At 47.8% G+C, this 19,976-nt stretch overlaps 1 protein-coding gene across 5 annotated transcripts in view; it reads left to right on the top strand.

Moving 5' to 3' along the window:
- LOC106572945 (F-actin-uncapping protein LRRC16A) overlaps positions 1-19,976 on the top strand; it is a 307,628-nt gene that overhangs the window by 3,169 nt on the left and 284,483 nt on the right. For all 5 annotated transcript variants that reach the window (XM_045696617.1, XM_045696616.1, XM_045696613.1 and 2 more), the window contains exon 2: positions 6,875-6,972. In XM_045696617.1, coding sequence (XP_045552573.1) covers positions 6,875-6,972 — 98 coding nt within the window. The remainder of the gene's footprint in view (positions 1-6,874; positions 6,973-19,976) is intronic.

Below are 19,976 nucleotides of genomic sequence, written 5' to 3'. Positions count from 1 at the left end.
GAGGATCTCATTTCTTCTACGAGCAGTCAGTCAGCGCGGAGCAGTCAGTCAGTCAGCGCGGAGCAGGCAGTCAGTCAGCGCGGAGCAGGCAGTCAGTCAGCGCGGAGCAGTCAGTCAGTCAGCGCGGAGCAGTCAGTCAGTCAGCGCGGAGCAGTCAGTCAGTCAGCGCGGAGCAGTCAGTCAGTCAGCGCGGAGCAGTCAGTCAGTCAGCGCGGAGCAGTCAGTCAGTCAGCGCGGAGCAGTCAGTCAGTCAGCGCGGAGCAGTCAGTCAGTCAGACAGCGTGGAGCAGTCAGTCAGTCAGCGCGGAGCAGTCAGTCAGTCAGCGCGGAGCAGTCAGTCAGCGCGGAGAGCAGTCAGTCAGCGCGGAGAGCAGTCAGTCAGCGCGGAGAGCAGTCAGTCAGCGCGGAGAGCAGTCAGTCAGCGCGGAGAGCAGTCAGCCAGCGCGGAGAGCAGTCAGCCAGCGCGGAGAGCAGTCAGCCAGCGCGGAGAGCAGTCAGCCAGCGCGGAGAGCAGTCAGCATGAGATAGCTCTGTCAGAACACAGCAGGAAGAGAAAGTAGCTGCATTGTCTGACTGTGGCTCAGAGATGCTCATTGTTCTGTACTCACTCACTCACTCACTCACTCACTCACTCACTCACTCACTCACTCAACCAAGAGGATGCTCTCATAGCCCTCACCTGGATTGTGTGTGTGTGTGTGTGTGTGTGTGTGTGTGTGTGAGAAAGAGAGAGGGGGGATGAGAGAGAGGGGGGATGAGAGAGAGAGGGGGGATGAGAGAGAGAGGGGGGGATGAGAGAGAGGGAGAGGGGGGTGAGAGAGAGAGGGGGGGATGAGAGGGAGAGGGGGATGAGAGAGAGAGGGGGGGGATGAGAGAGAGGGGGGATGAGAGAGAGGGGGGGTGAGAGAGAAGGGGGGGATGAGAGAGGGGGGTGAGAGGGGGATGAGAGAGAGAGGGGGGGTGAGAGGGGGATGAGAGAGAGAGAGAGGGGGTGAGAGAGAGAGGGGGGTGAGAGGGGGGGATGAGAGAGGGGGGGTGAGAGGGGGGGTGAGAGAGAGATAGCAAGTGAAAGAGCAACAGCGAGAGGAGAACACTGATTTGCCTGAACAACTTTCTCTTTGTCTGACGACTCCGAGGCTTGTCAGCTTGTCACAGGCCAAGCACCAGGGTGAAAGGTCACATCTTAGGAAGTTTACAGATCATGGCTCCTAATTGATTGTTACAACAACAGAACAACACCTGTATTCCCAGAGAGGGTTTGAGCCAGACCCAGTCACAGTGAAGTAGTTAGCTAATGTTCAAGCAGTCACACAGTCACAGCCAGAACAGTTATACCAGACTCCCCCATACAGACCAGACTCCAGAATTAGGAGTGCAGTGTGAAGAGAGGGGGTAGAGACAGAGCAACAGAGAGAAATGGAGAGAGAGAGAGACAGAGAGGGAGAGACAGAAGAGAGAGAGAGACAACGAGAGAGAGAGTTTATTTCGCTTTTATTTATTATCTGTTTCACTTCCTTTGGCGATGTTAACATATGTTTCCCATGCCAATAAAGCCCTTGAATTGAATTGAAGAGAGGGAGAGAGGGGGGAGAACCAGAGAGAAAGAGAAAAAGAGAGACAGAGAGAGAGAGAGAGAACGAGAGAGAGAGAATATCCCATATATACAGTTGAAGTCGTAAGTTTACATACACTTAGGTTGGAGTCATTAAAACTCGTTTTTCAACCACTCCACAAATTTCTCGTTAACAAACTACAGTTTTAGCAAGTCGGTTAGGACATCTACTTTGTGCATGACACAAGTAATTTTTCCAACAATTATTTACAGATGGATTATTTCACTTATAATTCACTGTATCACAATTCCAGTGGGTCAGAAGTTTACATACACTAAGTTGGCTGTGCCTTTAAACAGCTTGGAAAATTCCAGAAAATTATGTCATGGCTTTAGAAACTTCTGATAGGCTAATTGACATCATTTGAGTCAATTGGAGGTGTACCTGTGGATGTATTTCAAGGCCTACCTTCAAACTCAGTGCCTCTTTGCTTGACATCATGGGAAAATCAAAAGAAATCAGCCAAGACCTCAGAAAAAGAATTGTAGACCTCCACAAGTCTGGTTCATCCTTGGGAGCAATTTCCAAATGGCTGAAGGTTCCACGTTCATCTGTACAAACTATAGTATGCAAGTATAAACACCATGGGACCACGCAGCCGTCATACTGCTCAGGAAGGAGATGCGTTCTGTCTCCTAGAGATGAACGCACTTTGGTCTAAAAAGTGCAAATCAATCCCAGAACAACAGCAAAGGACCTTCTGAAGATGCTGGAGAAAACAGGTACAAAAGTATCTATATCCACAGTAAAACGAGTCCTATTGTCACACTCTGACCTAGGAGAGCTGTGTTTTCTCTGTTTAGTTAGGTCGGGATGTGATAGGTGGGTGGGCATTCTATGTTTTTTCTGTCTATGTTTAGTTCTTGTTTTTCTATGTCTATGTTGAGTTTTGGGATGATCTCCAATTAGAGGTAGCTGGTTCGTGTTGTCTCTAATTGGAGATCATATTTAAGTTGGGGTTTGTCTATGGGGTTTTGTGGGTAGTTGATTTCTGTTTTGTTCCTTGTAACCTGACGGAACTGTTGACGGTCGTTTTTGTTGTTTTGATTTAGTGTTTCATTAAAATATGAGCACTTTACACGCCGCGCCTTGGTCCCCTTTGTACGACCCACGTTACACCTATATCAACATAACCTGAAAGGCCGCTCAGCAAGGAAGAAGGCACTGCTCCAAAACCGCCATAAAAAGCCAGACTACAGTTTGCAACTGCACATGGGGACAAAGATCGTACTTTTTGGAGAAATGTCCTCTGTTCCGATAAAACAAAAATAGAACTGTTTGGCCATAAAGACCATCGTTGTGTTTGGAGGAAAAAGGGGGAGGCTTGTAAGCCGAAGACACCATCCCAACTTGAAGCACGGGGGTGGCAGCATCATGTTGTGGGGGTGCTTTGCTGCAGGAGGGACTGGTGCACTTCACAAATGAGATGGCATCATGAGGGAAGAAATTGATGTGGATATATTGAAGCAACAGCTCAAGACATCAGTCAGGAAGTTAAAGCTTGGTCGCAAATGGGTCTTCCAAATGGACAATGACTGCAAGCATACTTCCAAAGTTGTGGCAAAATGGCTTAAGGACAACAAAGTCAAGGTATTGGAGTGGCCATCACAAAGCCCTGACCTCAATCCCATAGAAAATTGGTGGGTTGAACTGAAAAAGCGTGTTTGAACAAGGAGGCCTACAAACCTGACTCAGTTACACCAGCTCTGTCAGGAGGAATGGGCCAAAATTCACCCAACTTATTGTGGGAAGCTTGTGGAGGGCTACCTGAAACGTTTGACCAAAGTTAAGCAATTTAAAGGCAATGCTACCAAATACTAATTGAGTGTATGTAAACTTCTGACCCACTGGGAATGTGATGAAAGAAATAAAAGCTGAAATAAATAATCATCTCTACTATTATTCTCTAATTTCACATTCTTAAAATAAAGTGGTGACCTAAGACAGGGAATTTTTACTAGGATTAAATGTCATTAATAATTGTGAAAAACTGAGTTTAAATGTATTTGGCTAAGGTGTATGTAAACCTCTGACTTCAACTGTATATATATATATATATATATATATATATATATATATATACTGCTCAAAAAAATAAAGGGAACACTTAAACAACACAATGTAACTCCAAGTCAATCACACTTCTGTGAAATCAAACTGTCCACTTAGAAAGCAACACTGATTGACAATAAATGTCACATGCTGTTGTGCAAATGGAATAGACAACAGGTGGAAATTATAGGCAATTAGCAAGACACCCCCAATAAAGGAGTGGTTCTGCAGGTGGTGACCACAGACCACTTCTTAGTTCCTATGCTTCCTGGCTGACGTTTTGGTCACTTTTGAATGCTGGCGGTGCTTTCACTCTAGTGGTAGCATGAGACGGAGTCTACAACCCACACAAGTGGCTCAGGTAGTGCAACTCATCCAGGATGGCACATCAATGCGAGCTGTGGCAAGAAGGTTTGCTGTGTCTGTCAGCGTAGTGTCCAGAGCATGGAGGCGCTACCAGGAGACAGGCCAGTACATCAGGAGACGTGGAGGAGGCCGTAGGAGGGCAACAACCCAGCAGCAGGACCGCTACCTCCGCCTTTGTGCAAGGAGGAGCAGGAGAAGCACTGCCAGAGCCCTGCAAAATGACCTCCAGCAGGCCACAAATGTGCATGTGTCTGCTCAAACGGTCAGAAACAGACTCCATGAGGGTGGTATGAGGGCCCGACGTCCACAGGTGGGGGTTGTGCTTACAGCCCAACACCGTGCAGGACATTTGGCATTTGCCAGAGAACACCAAGATTGGCAAATTCGCCACTGGCGCCCTGTGCTCTTCACAGATGAAAGCAGGTTCACACTGAGCACATGTGACAGACGTGACAGTCTGGAGACGCCGTGGAGAACGTTCTGCTGCCTGCAACATCCTCCAGCATGACCGGTTTGGCGGTGGGTCAGTGATGGTGTGGGGTGGCATTTCTTTGGTAGGCCGCACAGCCCTCCATGTGCTCGCCAGAGGTAGCCTGTCTGCCATTAGGTACCGAGATGAGATCCTCAGACTCCTTGTGAGACCATATGCTGGTGCGGTTGGCCCTGGGTTCCTCCTAATGCAAGACAATGCTAGACCTCATGTGGCTGGAGTGTGTCAGCAGTTCCTGCAAGAGGAAGGCATTGATGCTATGGACTGGCCCGCCCGTTACCCAGACCTGAATCCAATTGAGCACATCTGGGACATCATGTCTCGCTCCATCCACCAACGCCACGTTGCACCACAGACTGTCCAGGAGTTGGCGGATGCTTTAGTCCAGGTCTGGGAGGAGATCCCTCAGGAGACCATCCGCCACCTCATCAGGAGCATGCCCAGGCGTTGTAGGGAGGTCATACAGGCACGTGGAGGCCACACACACTACTGAGCCTCATTTTGACTTGTTTTAAGGACATTATATCAAAGTTGGATCAGCCTGTAGTGTGGTTTTCCACTTGAATTTTGAGTGTGACTCCAAATCCAGACCTCCATGGGTTGATGAATTGGATTTCCATTGATTATTTTTGTGTGATTTTGTTGTCAGCACATTCAACTATGTAAAGCAAAAAGTATTTAATAAGATTATTTCTTACATTCAGATCTAGGATGTGTTATTTTAGTGTTCCCTTTATTTTTTTGAGCAGTATATATCTCTATCCCTCTCTCTCTCTCTATATGTGTGTGTGTGTGTGTGTGTGTGTGCGCATGCACACACGCGCGCACACACACACAGGTGAAGTCGGAGGTTTACATACACCTTAGCCAAATACATTTAAACTCAGTTTTTCACAATTAATGATATATATATGAGAGAGAGAGAAAGGCCTCAGCTTGCGAGAAATATATATATATATTTTTTTTATATATATATATATATATGACCCAGTTCCTCTATAAACCAATTGTCATTGCTGGATTAGCTTCCAGAGGGTGTGAAGAATCAATTTGAACAGCAGAAGCTGAAGTAAATATGACTGGTGACAAGGTTTAAATCTCAGCCAGGCGGGGGGGGTTAAATCTCAGCCAGGCAGGGGGGTTAAATCTCAGCCAGGCAGGGGGGTTAAATCTCAGCCAGGCAGGTGGGGGTTAAATCTCAGCCAGGCAGGGGGGGTTAAAATCTCAGCCAGGCAGGGGGGGTTAAATCTCAGCCAGGCAGGGGGGTTAAATCTCAGCCAGGCAGGGGGGTTAAATCTCAGCCAGGCAGGTGGGGGTTAAATCTCAGCCAGGCAGGGGGGGTTAAATCTCAGCCAGGCAGGTGGGGGTTAAATCTCAGCCAGGCAGGTGGGGGTTAAATCTCAGCCAGGCAGGTGGGGGTAAAATCTCAGCCAGGCAGGTGGGAGTTAAATCTCAGCCAGGCAGGTGGGAGTTAAATCTCAGCCAGGCAGGGGGGGTTAAATCTCAGCCAGGCAGGGGGGTTAAATCTCAGCCAGGCAGGGGGGGTTAAATCTCAGCCAGGCAGGGGGGTTAAATCTCAGCCAGGCAGGGGGTTAAATCTCAGCCAGGCAGGTGGGGGTAAAATCTCAGCCAGGCAGGTGGGGGTAAAATCTCAGCCAGGCAGGTGGGGGTAAAATCTCAGCCAGGCAGGTGGGGGTAAAATCTCAGCCAGGCAGGTGGGGGTAAAATCTCAGCCAGGCAGGTGGGGGTTAAAATCTCAGCCAGGCAGGTGGGGGTAAAATCTCAGCCAGGCAGGTGGGGGTAAAATCTCAGCCAGGCAGGTGGGGGTAAAATCTCAGCCAGGCAGGTGGGGGTAAAATCTCAGCCAGGCAGGTGGGGGTTAAATCTCAGCCAGGCAGGTGGGGGTTAAATCTCAGCCAGGCAGGTGGGGGTTAAATCTCAGCCAGGCAGGTGGGGGTTAAATCTCAGCCAGGCAGGTGGGGGTTAAATCTCAGCCAGGCAGGGGGGTTAAATCTCAGCCAGGCAGGTGGGGTTCAACGCTAATAAAGCATCATTATTTAGACCTTTTTAAAACAGGATTATCTTCCACTGTGGTTTGCGTGAATTATGGATGGAATTCGTTTTTTATTTTTGGTTTAAATATTTTTTTTATGAAAGCAGACTGGAAATCCTTTCCTGTTGGGAAATCAGTCCTGCTATGAAGTGCAAACTCACTTATCTTTCATTGCGTAGCTTTTTAAAGTAGGCCTAACGATTTAATAACACAAAATGTATCAAATGAATACATTCAAAATGTTACATCCTGGGTGCTCAGCTGCTTATTCATGTAAACCTAACTCCTCTCCTCCTGTAGAGAGTGTGAAGGATGCAGTGGGGAGGAAGATGAAAATCTCGGTGAAGAAGAGAGTCAAACTAGAGATGAAAGGAGACAAGGTGGAGAACAGAGTCTTGGTAAGTCACACAGACAACCTCTGATATGTTCTCTTCTGAATGGGCCTTTTCCTTTCCTTTAGCGTTCTCTCGCTCTGCTCTCTCTCGCTCTGCTCTCTCTCGCTCTGCTCTCTCTCTCTCTGCTCTCTCTCTCTCTCTCTCTCTCTCTCTCGCTCTGCGCTCTCTCTCGCTCTCTCGCTCTCTCTCTCTCTCACTCTCTCTCTCTCTCTCTCTCTCTCTCGCTCTCTCGCTCTCTCTCGCTCTCGCTCTCTCTCTCTGCTCTTCCCTCTGCTACCCTTCACTCATAGCTATGGCTTTGTGTTGTGGAAAGGAACATCAGTGGCCTGAACAGTGATACAATCCTAGGAGACTTCCTTACATTCATCCCACAGCCCAGGAGGCATCTTTCACTACACTGTGAGTAATGGTCAAAGAAGTCTAACAGTAGGATTTTGTTGAGATCAATGTTGGGCTTTGTTACTCTCACACCAGTTTTGTATATGTAACATGAGGAAAATGGGTTTTCTCCCATTAAATGTTTGTCAAGACTGCAGTAAATCTTCAGTCCATTTAATAATTCATTTCCATGGGAACATTAAAAATACATATTGTCATTTTCTGTGTTGTGTAATGGGACTGAGCACTGAGGATAGTTATCTGAGATGTCCTCTGTAAATCTTTGTGGGGAATAGAATCTCCAGTGTCTATTCCCTATATATATATTCCCCCTCCTTAGTAACTCTCCAGTGTCTATTCCCTATACCTATTCCCCTTCTTAATAACTCTCCAGTGTCTATTCCCTATACCTATTCCCCCTCCTTAATAATTTGCCAGTGTCTATTCCCTATACTTATTCCCCCTCCTTAATAACTCTCCAGTGTTTAGGTATAGGGAATAAACACTGGAGAGTTATTAAGGAGGGGGAATAGGTATAGGGAATAGACACTGGGGAGTTATACCTATTCCCCTACTTAATAACTCTCCAGTGTCTATTCCCTATACCTATTCCCCTCCTTAATAACTCTCCAGTGTCTATTCCCTATACCTATTCCCCCTTCTTAATAACTCTCCAGTGTCTATTCCCTATACTTATTCCCCCTCCTTAATAACTCTCCAGTGTCTATTCCCTATACCTATTCCCCCTCCTTAATATCTCTCCAGTGTCTATTCCCTATACTTATTCCCCCTCCTTAATAACTCTCCAGTGTCTATTCCCTATACCTATTCCCCCTCCTTAATAACTCTCCAGTGTCTATTCCCTATACCTATTCCCCCTCCTTAATAACTCTCCAGTGTCTATTCCCTATACCTATTCCCCCTCCTTAATAACTCTCCAGTGTCTATTCCCTATACCTATTCCCCTTCTTAATAACTCTCCAGTGTCTATTCCCTATACCTATTCCCCTTCTTAATAACTCTCCAGTGTCTCTTCCCTATACCTATTCCCCTTCTTAATAACTCTCCAGTGTCTATTCCCTATACCTATTCCCCCTCCTTAATAACTCTCCAGTGTCTATTCCCTATACCTATTCCCCTTCTTAATAACTCTCCAGTGTCTATTCCCTATACCTATTCCCCCTCCTGAATAGCTTATATATCTAGATGTGTTTTGGGAATTCATGGTGTTGCCTAATCCCGTGCTGCATCTAGAAAGTGTTCCATAAAGCTGATGGTGCAGGTCATGAGTGGTTGTAGTCCGTCTGAAACCTGTTCTCTCTCATAGCCCATTTACACCTATAGCAGTTTGCCAAATGAAACCATTTGGCAAACTACTGGTTTAATTTGGCAAGCTACTGGTTTAATTTGGCAAGCTACTGGTTTAATTTGGCAAGCTACTGGTTTCATTTGTCAAACTACTGGTTTAATTTGGCAAGCTACTGGTTTCATTTGGCAAGCTACTGGTTTCATTTGGCAAGCTACTGGTTTCATTTGGCAAGCTACTGGTTTCGTTTGGCAAGCTACTGGTTTCGTTTGGCAAGCTACTGGTTTCATTTGGCAAGCTACTGGTTTCATTTGGCAAGCTACTGGTTTCATTTGGCAAGCTACTGGTTTCATTTGGCAAGCTACAGGTTTCGTTTGGCAAGCTACTGGTTTCGTTTGGCAAGCTACTGGTTTCGTTTGGCAAGCTACTGGTTTCATTTGGCAAGCTACTGGTTTCATTTGGCAAGCTACTGGTTTCGTTTGGCAAGCTACTGGTTTTGTTTGGCAAGCTACTGGTTTCGTTTTACTACAGGTGTAAATATGCTATGAGAGAGACATTATGTTTCTAGAGTGACGTGTGTGTGTGTGTGTGTGTATGTGTTTTTGGTGTATGCGGTGTGTGTGTGTGTATGTGTTTTTGGTGTGTGTGTGTGTAGTCCTACCGTCATTGATCCTACTAGATAACAGTATAGTGGTAGTGAGCTGGCTGTAGACTGCTGAGGTTGTCACTGAGCCCTGTGATTGAAGGGTAATTCCATTCCATCGGCTGCCTGAATTGTATTGTTCTAGATGTGATGCTGCTAGTACCAACTGACAGACTGAAGCAGGGGGTTTGAGTCCCTCCACAGCTCATTGCTCTAGTCTAGTGACTAGTTTCCTCATGGGTTTCATTCATCATCAACTACTTGTACTGTGTTTGATGGCACCGGCCCAACGAGTCATTTCTTTAGCTCCGACATTCTGCTATACTCTTAGGAAGAAAGGTGGTATGTAGAACCTTAAAGGGTTCTTCGACCGTCCCCAGACGTCAGTGTGGCAGAACATTTGCCAAGCCGTGTTTTCTTTTCTTAGTGTTGTAGATCTACTGTAATATTTTTGGGAAATCCTTCATGGAAACAGTCAGGAGGAGTTTTACAACACAGACACAGACTGTATAATACTAGCTGGGGCTTGTGTTGGTGGTGTGCTGATACAGAGAACAATATTATCATGTAGGAGTCCGTTACACAGTAGAAATGAACACTGGAATTTATCTGAAGTCTGTGGAATTCAATTTGCTCCAAGCAGGCGGACAACAGAGAGAAAGAGAGAGTGGGAGGGGAGAGAGAGAGCGGAAGACTGAAGGAGAGAGCGAGAGGAGAAAGAGAGGGAGAGAGAGACAGAGGGAGGGAGAGCGAGAGACATAGGGAGCGAGAGACATAGGGAGAGAAGGAGAGAGAGAGGGAGAGACAGCATGAGAATGAAATGCTGACTTCACATAACAGCCGTTCAGCTCGGCTCACTGAACAAATAAGTGACTGTTTAAAGTATTTGTTGTTCCACTAGAGAGAACATAATTAGGGAGGAAGTGGCATAGAGAGAACTTAACAGAGGCAGACAGGCACCCCACGTCTGACCTCCCTGTTCAAGGGATTTTATTACATTAAAAAAGATTAAAACAAAAAGCTACATTATTATGTCTCTGGGCTGGTATGACAGAGAGAGAAACAGATTGACATTTTCAATCGTGTATTTTCTGTATATTTTCCATCTTTATTGAATACTCATCTAGTTGTCTGTCTTCCTGGTGTGTAAATATCCCTCCGGGTATGGAAATGGTTACCTTACCTGTGGGTGTGTGTGTAGAAGTGTCAAACAGGCAGGGTGTGTCAGAGTATTCAGTCAGTGTTTCCTGTTAACTCATTAGACCCTGATTACACACTCTGTCTGTCACTGCTGCAGTCAAATACAACTTGCTTTGTCACGTGGGATGTAGGGATGAAGGAAGAGGAGATGGAGGGATGACAGGATGAAGGAAGAGGAGATGGAGGGATGACAGGATGAAGGAAGAGGAGATGGAGGGATGACAGGATGAAGGAAGAGGAGATGGAGGGATGACAGGATGAAGGAAGAGGAGATGGAGGGATGACAGGATGAAGGAAGAGGAGATGGAGGGATGACAGGATGAAGGAAGAGGGATGACAGGATGACGGAAGAGGAGATGGAGGGATGACAGGATGAAGGAAGAGGAGATGGAGGGATGACAGGATGAAGGAAGAGGGATGACAGGATGACGGAAGAGGAGATGGAGGGATGACAGGATGAAGGAAGAGGAGATGGAGGGATGACAGGATGAAGGAAGAGGGATGACAGGATGAAGGAAGAGGAGATGGAGGGATGACAGGATGAAGGAAGAGGGATGACAGGATGACAGGATGAAGGAAGAGGGATGACAGGATGAAGGAAGAGGCGATGGAGGGATGACAGGATGAAGGAAGAGGGATGGAGGGATGACAGGATGAAGGAAGAATACAAAGGAGGGATGACAGGATGAAGGAAGAGGGATGACAGGATGAAGGAAGAGGAGATGGAGGGATGACAGGATGAAGGAAGAGGGATGAAGGGAGAAAGAGGGATGACAGGATGAAGGAAGCGGAGATGGAGGGATGACTGGATGAAGGAAGAGGGATGACAGGAGGGATGGAGGGATGACAGGATGAAGGAAGAGGGATGACATGATGAAGGAAGAGGGATGGAGGGATGACAGGATGAAGGAAGAGGGATGAGGATGATAGGAAGAGGAGATGGAGGGATGACAGGATGAAGGAAGAGGGATGAGGGATGACAGGATGAAGGAAAGGGATGAGGGATGACAGGATGAAGGAAGAGGAGATGGAGGGATGACAGGATGAAGGAAGAGGAATGACAGGAGAAGGGAGAGATGGAGGGATGACAGGATGAAGGAAAGGGATGAGGGATGACATGATGAAGGAAGAGGGATGGAGGGATGACAGGGGAAGGGATGAAGGAAGAGGGATGGAGGGATGACAGGATGAAGGAAGGGAGGGATGACAGGATGGAGGGATGAGAGAGGGATGACAGGATGAAGGAAGAGGGAGGAGCGAATGGAGGGATGACAGGATGAAGGAAGAGGGGATGAAGGATAGGAAGAGGGGATGACAGGATGAAGGAAGAGGGATGGAGGGATGATGGACAGGGATGGAGGGATGACAGGATGAAGGAAGAGGAGATTGAGGGATGACAGGATGAAGGAAGAGGGATGGAGGGATGACTGGATGAAGGAAGAGGGGGGAGGAGGGATGATAGGATGAAGGAAGAGGAGATGGAGGGATGACAGGATGAAGGAAGAGGAATGACAGGATGAAGGAAGAGGAGATGGAGGGATGACAGGATGAAGGAAGAGGGATGGAGGGATGACAGGATGAAGGAAGAGGGATGGAGGGATGACAGGGTGAAGGAAGAGGGATGAAGGAAGAGGGATGGAGGGATGACAGGATGGAGGGATGACAGGATGGAGGGATGACAGGATGGAGGGATGACAGGATGAAGGAAGAGGGATGGAGGGATGACAGGATGAAGGAAGAGGGGATGACAGGATGAAGGAAGAGGGGATGACAGGATGAAGGAAGAGGGATGGAGGGATGACAGGATGGAGGGATGACAGGATGAAGGAAGAGGAGATGGAGGGATGACAGGATGAAGGAATAGGGATGGAGGGATGACAGGGTGAAGGAAGAGGGGTGGAGGGAAGAGGAGATGGAGGGATGACAGGATGAAGGAAGAGGGATGGAGGGATGACAGAATGGAGGGATGACAGGATGAAGGAAGAGGGATGGAGGGATGACAGGATGAAGTAAGAGGAGATGGAGGGATGACAGGATGAAGGAAGAGGGATGACAGGATGAAGGAAGAGGGATGGAGGGATGACAGGATGAAGGAAGAGGGATGGAGGGATGACATGATGAAGGAAGAGGGATGATAACATCACTCCATCAGAAGGAAGATCCCTGAGGATCACCTGCAGACCCAGAGGAGGAGTTTCAGCATCTCTGGTTCACCTTATTCAACACTGTTTCAGCATCTCTGGTTCACCTTATTCAAAACTGTTTCAGCATCTCTGGTTCACCTTATTCAAAACTGTTTCAGCATCTCTGGTTCACCTTACTCAACACTGTTTCAGCATCTCTGGTTCACCTTACTCAACACTGTTTCAGCATCTCTGGTTCGCCTTATTCAACACTGTTTCAGCATCTCTGGTTCACCTTACTCAACACTGTTTCAGCATCTCTGGTTCACCTTACTCAACACTGTTTCAGCATCTCTGGTTCGCCTTATTCAAAACTGTTTCAGCATCTCTGGTTCACCTTATTCAACACTGTTTCAGCATCTCTGGTTCACCTTATTCAAAACTGTTTCAGCATCTCTGGTTCGCCTTACTCAACACTGTTTCAGCATCTCTGGTTCACCTTATTCAACACTGTTTCAGCATCTCTGGTTCGCCTTATTCAACACTGTTTCAGCATCTCTGGTTCACCTTACTCAACACTGTTTCAGCATCTCTGGTTCACCTTACTCAACACTGTTTCAGCATCTCTGGTTCGCCTTACTCAACACTGTTTCAGCATCTCTGGTTCGCCTTATTCAACACTGTTTCAGCATCTCTGGTTCACCTTACTCAACACTGTTTCAGCATCTCTGGTTCACCTTACTCAACACTGTTTCAGCATCTCTGGTTCGCCTTACTCAACACTGTTTCAGCATCGCTGGTTCACCTTACTCAACACTGTTTCAGCATCTCTGGTTCACCTTACTCAACACTGTTTCAGCATCTCTGGTTCGCCTTACTCAACACTGTTTCAGCATCTCTGGTTCGCCTTACTCAACACTGTTTCAGCATCTCTGGTTCACCTTACTCAACACTGTTTCAGCATCTCTGGTTCGCCTTATTCAACACTGTTTCAGCATCTCTGGTTCGCCTTACTCAACACTGTTTCAGCATCTCTGGTTCACCTTACTCAACACTGTTTCAGCATCTCTGGTTCACCTTACTCAACACTGTTTCAGCATCTCTGGTTCGCCTTACTCAACACTGTTTCAGCATCTCTGGTTCACCTTACTCAACACTGTTTCAGCATCTCTGGTTCGCCTTACTCAACACTGTTTCAGCATCTCTGGTTCGCCTTACTCAACACTGTTTCAGCATCTCTGGTTCACCTTACTCAACACTGTTTCAGCATCTCTGGTTCACCTTACTCAACACTGTTTCAGCATCTCTGGTTCGCCTTACTCAACACTGTTTCAGCATCTCTGGTTCACCTTACTCAACACTGTTTCAGCATCTCTGGTTCACCTTACTCAACACTGTTTCAGCATCTCTGGTTCGCCTTACTCAACACTGTTTCAGCATCTCTGGTTCACCTTACTCAACACTGTTTCAGCATCTCTGGTTCGCCTTACTCAACACTGTTTCAGCATCTCTGGTTCACCTTATTCAACACTGTTTCAGCATCACTGGTTCGCCTTATTCAACACTGTTTCAGCATCTCTGGTTCGCCTTACTCAACACTGTTTCAGCATCTCTGGTTCACCTTACTCAACACTGTTTCAGCATCTCTGGTTCACCTTACTCAACACTGTTTCAGCATCTCTGGTTCACCTTATTCAACACTGTTTCAGCATCTCTGGTTCACCTTACTCAACACTGTTTCAGCATCTCTGGTTCGCCTGATTCAAGTGTTTCAGCTGTTTCATGAATTCTTCTCATTTCCAGTTTGCACATTGGTTGGAAAGTGGAGTGGCAGCGTTAATCTATACCCTTTAAGTTGTGAGCTTCAGCCAACATTATGTCTGGTGGTGGTGCATTATACATGAGACTTTCATTAGTGGTTAGGTTAGCCACAGCTCTGTAACACTGTCACAGGTGGCTCTGTGCTACTTCTGGGCAGTATCCTACAGTCATGTCTGGCTAGCTGGGTTAGTGGACCATACACTGCTGTGAGGTGGGACTGATTCTTACTGTACAACCTTTGTGTGAGTGTGTGTGAGAGAGAGGTTTATCATTAACCCTACACATTAATACCATTGAAATGGTAATATCTCTTCTCAAAATGTCTGAAAAGCCTGTAGAATCTGGGAGTGGGTCATCATTCAGCCTGGGGTTACACTCCATAGAAGAGGTTAAGCCCATCATGACTGTGTAGTGAGGGGAAGTGGAGGAGCCAAGCCAGTCCTTTAGTCCTCTCTGCTCTGGGTGTAGTCTAGTGAACCAACCATCTGGGACACTGCTGGGACCTGCTTACTGTGGACAATTTAAAAGAATACTGTCACCACCTCTCTGTACAACCAAGGTACATGAACAGAGTAGCTTACTCAGTCCACAGGGGAGGAGGTGGAACAGAACAGAACAATGTGTCTCCCTGCCTCCCAGCATGCAGCAGGCCCTGTCTCAGAGAACAGCCATGTGTCTCCCTGCCTCCCAGCATGCTGCAGGCCCTGTCTCAGAGAACAGCCATGTGTCTCCCTGCCTCCCAGCATGCAGCAGTCTCAGAGAACAGCCATGTGTCTCCCTGCCTCCCAGCATGCAGCAGGCCCAGTCTCAGAGAACAGCCATGTGTCTCCCTGCCTCCCAGCATGCAGCAGGCCCAGTCTCAGAGAACAGCCATGTGTCTCCCTGCCTCCCAGCATGCAGCAGGCCCAGTCTCAGAGAACAGCCATGTGTCTCCCTGCCTCCCAGCATGCAATCGGGCCCAGTCTCAGAGAACAGCCATGTGTCTCCCTGCCTCCCAGCATGCAGCAGGCCCAGTCTCAGAGAACAGCCATGTGTCTCCCTGCCTCCCAGCATGCAGCAGGCCCAGTCTCAGAGAACAGTCATGTGTCTCCCTGCCTCCCAGCATGCAGCAGGCCCAGTCTCAGAGAACAGCCATGTGTCTCCCTGCCTCCCAGCATGCAGCAGGCCCAGTCTCAGAGAACAGCCATGTGTCTCCCTGCCTCCCAGCATGCAGCAGGCCCAGTCTCAGAGAACAGCCATGTGTCTCCCTGCCTCCCAGCAGCAGGCCCAGTCTCAGAGAACAGCCATGTGTCTCCCTGCCTCCCAGCATGCAGCAGGCCCAGTCTCAGAGAACAGCCATGTGTCTCCCTGCCTCCCAGCATGCAGCAGGCCCAGTCTCAGAGAACAGCCATGTGTCTCCCTGCCTCCCAGCATGCAGCAGGCCCAGTCTCAGAGAACAGCCATGTGTCTCCCTGCCTCCCAGCATGCAGCAGGCCCAGTCTCAGAGAACAGCCATGTGTCTCCCTGCCTCCCAGCATGCAGCAGGCCCAGTCTCAGAGAACAGCCATGTGCCTCCCTGTCTCCCAGCATGCAGCAGGCCCAGTCTCAGAGAACAGCCATGTGTCTCCCTGCCTCCCAGCATGCAGCAGGCCCAGTCTCAGAGAACAGCCATGTGCCTCCCTGTCTCCCAGCATGCTGCAGGCCCTGTCTCAGAGAACAGCCATGTGTCTCCCTGCCTCCCAGCATGCAGCAGGCCCAGTCTCAGAGAACAGCCATGTGTCTCCCTGCCTCCCAGCATGCAGCAGGCCCAGTCTCAGAGAACAGCCATGGACCATTGTGTTTGTTTTTGCGCTTGTGTGGTTCATGGGCATTGTTCCCTGCTGAGGAAACTAGGCTTGCCAGCTCAACTCTGACTGGGAGCTGGTCCAGTGGCTTACTTCCTCTACAGCCCTGGGTAAACACACACACACACACACTGGGTCTGCCAGGGAGGGGATGGGAGCGCAGGCAGGCTGGGAGGGCCATGGCAGAACAGTCTGTGGCAGACCTGGATTCCAAATGCTTTTGTTTTCTTTGGAATACTTAGTGCTTTTGGAATACCAATAGGCTGGGCTTGCATGGTCTGTTGCTGTGTGTTCTCCATGAACACTTCTGGTAAACTAACGGTTAATGAACTATCACATTGGTTCCATTGCACCAGGCAAGAAAACAACTAGTATTTGAAGCCATGTCTACTGGTCTGGTCTGTGTCTGTCCTCTCCATACCTATTTTTAGCCCAGAGACCACGCTTATCATGGTCCACTGATGGTGCACTTCTTTATGTCGTCTCTGTTTGCTCTCGCTGTAGAGGAGTGGCAGAGAGTTAGCCTCAGCTAGCACACCTCAGACCTGGGATGAGACGGGCTTTAATTTGGGTCAAATTACATCATGTTTTATCCACCATCAGCCACATTACCAGGACTGGTTAAGCTGCTTTTAAAGAGAACAGACCATCATGCTGTTGACTTTATATCCTGAACTGAAGGCCTTTTATAGCTGACCACTGACCAGACATTGAGGTCATATCCTGGTTTAATCACTGGGACGTTTACATTAAAAAGTCCAATTAATCCCATACTGTATACTATTGTTTGAAATGGAATCCTGTATGCATTGTCATTCAGCTTTTTGGGCTGTGATGAAGTGGATAAAGTCTGGAAGGATTTTCTCAAGCTGTTTTTCTCTTATTCAGCATACAGTATATTATGTCACTCCAGAAGTCCAGCTCTGCAGTACTACTACCACTGCCCTGCTACCACTGCCCTGCTACCACTGCCCTGCCACCACTGCCCTGCCACCACTGCCCTGCCACCACTGCCCTGCCACCACTGCCCTGCTACCACTGCCCTGTGTGTTGGTCCCTTGGCTGAGAGAGAGAGGGGTGGCTATAAAAAAGTCAGGTTCTAATGAATCAAACCAGTCAACTTCCTCATAGCAAATCCCATCAAGGTCTGCCCTGTGGACTGTTATTTCTGTTAGGCCTACCTGTCAACACATGGCCACATGGACTGATTAGTGGGGAGTGGGAACCATTTCATGGACTGATTAGTGGGGAGTGGGAACCATTTCATGGACTGATTAGTGGGGAGTGGGAACCATTTCATGGACTGATTAGTGGGGAGTGGGAACCATTTCATGGACTGATTAGTGGGGAGTGGGAACCATTTCATGGACTGATTAGTGGGGAGTGGGAACCGTTTCATGGACTGATTAGTGGGGAGTGGGAACCGTTTCATGGACTGATTAGTGGGGAGTGGGAACCGTTTCATGGACTGATTAGTGGGGAGTGGGAACCGTTTCATGGACTGATTAGTGGGGAGTGGGAACCGTTTCATGGACTGATTAGTGGGGAGTGGGAACTATTTCATGGACTGATTAGTGGAGAGTGGGAACCATTTCATGGACTGATTAGTGGGGAGTGGGAACCGTTTCATGGACTGATTAGTGGAGAAGGGGAACCATTTCATGGACTGATTAGTGGGGAGTGGGAACCATTTCATGGACTGATTAGTGGAGAAGGGGAACCATTTCATGGACTGAATAGTGGGGAGTGGGAACTATTTCATGGACTGATTAGTGGAGAAGGGGAACCATTTCATGGACTGATTAGTGGGGAGTGGGAACCATTTCATGGACTGATTAGTGGGGAGTGGGAACCATTTCATGGACTGATTAGTGGGGAGTGGGAACCATTTCATGGACTGATTAGTGGGGAGTGGGAACTGTTTCATGGACTGATTAGTGGGGAGTGGGAACTATTTCATGGACTGAATAGTGGGGAGTGGGAACCATTTCATGGACTGAATAGTGGGGAGTGGGAACCGTTTCATGGACTGATTAGTGGGGAGTGGGAACTATTTCATGGACTGATTAGTGGGGAGTGGGAACCATTTCATGGACTGATTAGTGGGGAGGGGGAACCATTTCATGGACTGAATAGTGGGGAGTGGGAACCATTTCATGGACTGATTAGTGGGGAGTGGGAACCATTTCATGGACTGATTAGTGGGGAGTGGGAACTATTTCATGGACTGATTAGTGGGGAGTGGGAACTATTTCATGGACTGAATAGTGGGGAGTGGGAACCATTTCATGGACTGAATAGTGGGGAGTGGGAACCATTTCATGGACTGAATAGTGGGGAGTGGGAACCATTTCATGGACTGATTAGTGGGGAGTGGGAACTATTTCATGGACTGAATAGTGGGGAGTGGGAACTATTTCATGGACTGATTAGTGGGGAGTGGGAACCATTTCATGGACTGATTAGTGGAGAAGGGGAACCATTTCATGGACTGATTAGTGGGGAGTGGGAACTATTTCATGGACTGATTTGTGGGGAGTGGGAACTATTTCATGGACTGATTTGTGGGGAGTGGGAACTATTTCATGGACTGATTAGTGGAGAAGGGGAACTATTTCATGGACTGATTAGTGGGGAGTGGGAACCATTTCATGGACTGATTAGTGGGGAGTGGGAACCATTTCATGGACTGATTAGTGGGGAGTGGGAACCATTTCATGGACTGATTAGTGGGGAGTGGGAACCATTTCATGGACTGATTAGTGGAGAAGGGGTACCATTTCATGGACTGATTAGTGGGGAGTGGGAACCATTTCATGGACTGATTAGTGGGGAGTGGGAACTATTTCATGGACTGATTAGTGGGGAGTGGGAACCATTTCATGGACTGATTAGTGGGGAGTGGGAACTATTTCATGGACTGATTAGTGGAGAAGGGGAACCATTTCATGGACTGATTAGTGGAGAAGGGGAACCATTTCATGGACTGATTAGTGGGGAGTGCGAACTATTTCATGGACTGATTAGTGGGGAGTGGGAACTATTTCATGGACTGATTTGTGGGGAGTGGGAACTATTTCATGGACTGATTTGTGGGGAGTGGGAACTATTTCATGGACTGATTAGTGGGGAGTGGGAACCATTTCATGGACTGATTAGTGGGGAGTGGGAACCATTTCATGGACTGATTAGTGGAGAAGGGGAACCATTTCATGGACTGATTAGTGGGGAGTGGGAACCATTTCATGGACTGATTAGTGGGGAGTGGGAACCGTTTCATGGACTGAATAGTGGGGAGTGGGAACCATTTCATGGACTGATTAGTGGGGAGTGGGAACCATTTCATGGACTGATTAGTGGGGAGTGGGAACCATTTCATGGACTGATTAGTGGAGAAGGGGAACCATTTCATGGACTGATTAGTGGAGAAGGGGAACCATTTCATGGACTGATTAGTGGAGAGTGGGAACTGTTTTTGGATTCTTTGTATCTACGTATGTTTTCTATTTGGCCACATAAGCCTATGATGTCCACAATGATAAATGCACTAATCGTTAGCATGATGAAGACTAGCTCACATAGCTAGTTCTCTATGACGTCCACAATGATAAATGCACTAATCGTTAGCATGATGAAGACTAGCTCACATAGCTAGTTCTCTATGACGTCCACAATGATAAATGCACTAATCGTTAGCATGATGAAGACTAGCT

The sequence above is a fragment of the Salmo salar genome, chromosome ssa02 (assembly GCF_905237065.1).
Source record: "Salmo salar chromosome ssa02, Ssal_v3.1, whole genome shotgun sequence".
Taxonomy (NCBI): Eukaryota; Metazoa; Chordata; class Actinopteri; order Salmoniformes; family Salmonidae; genus Salmo; species Salmo salar.
This window is presented reverse-complemented; position numbering and strand designations above follow the sequence as displayed.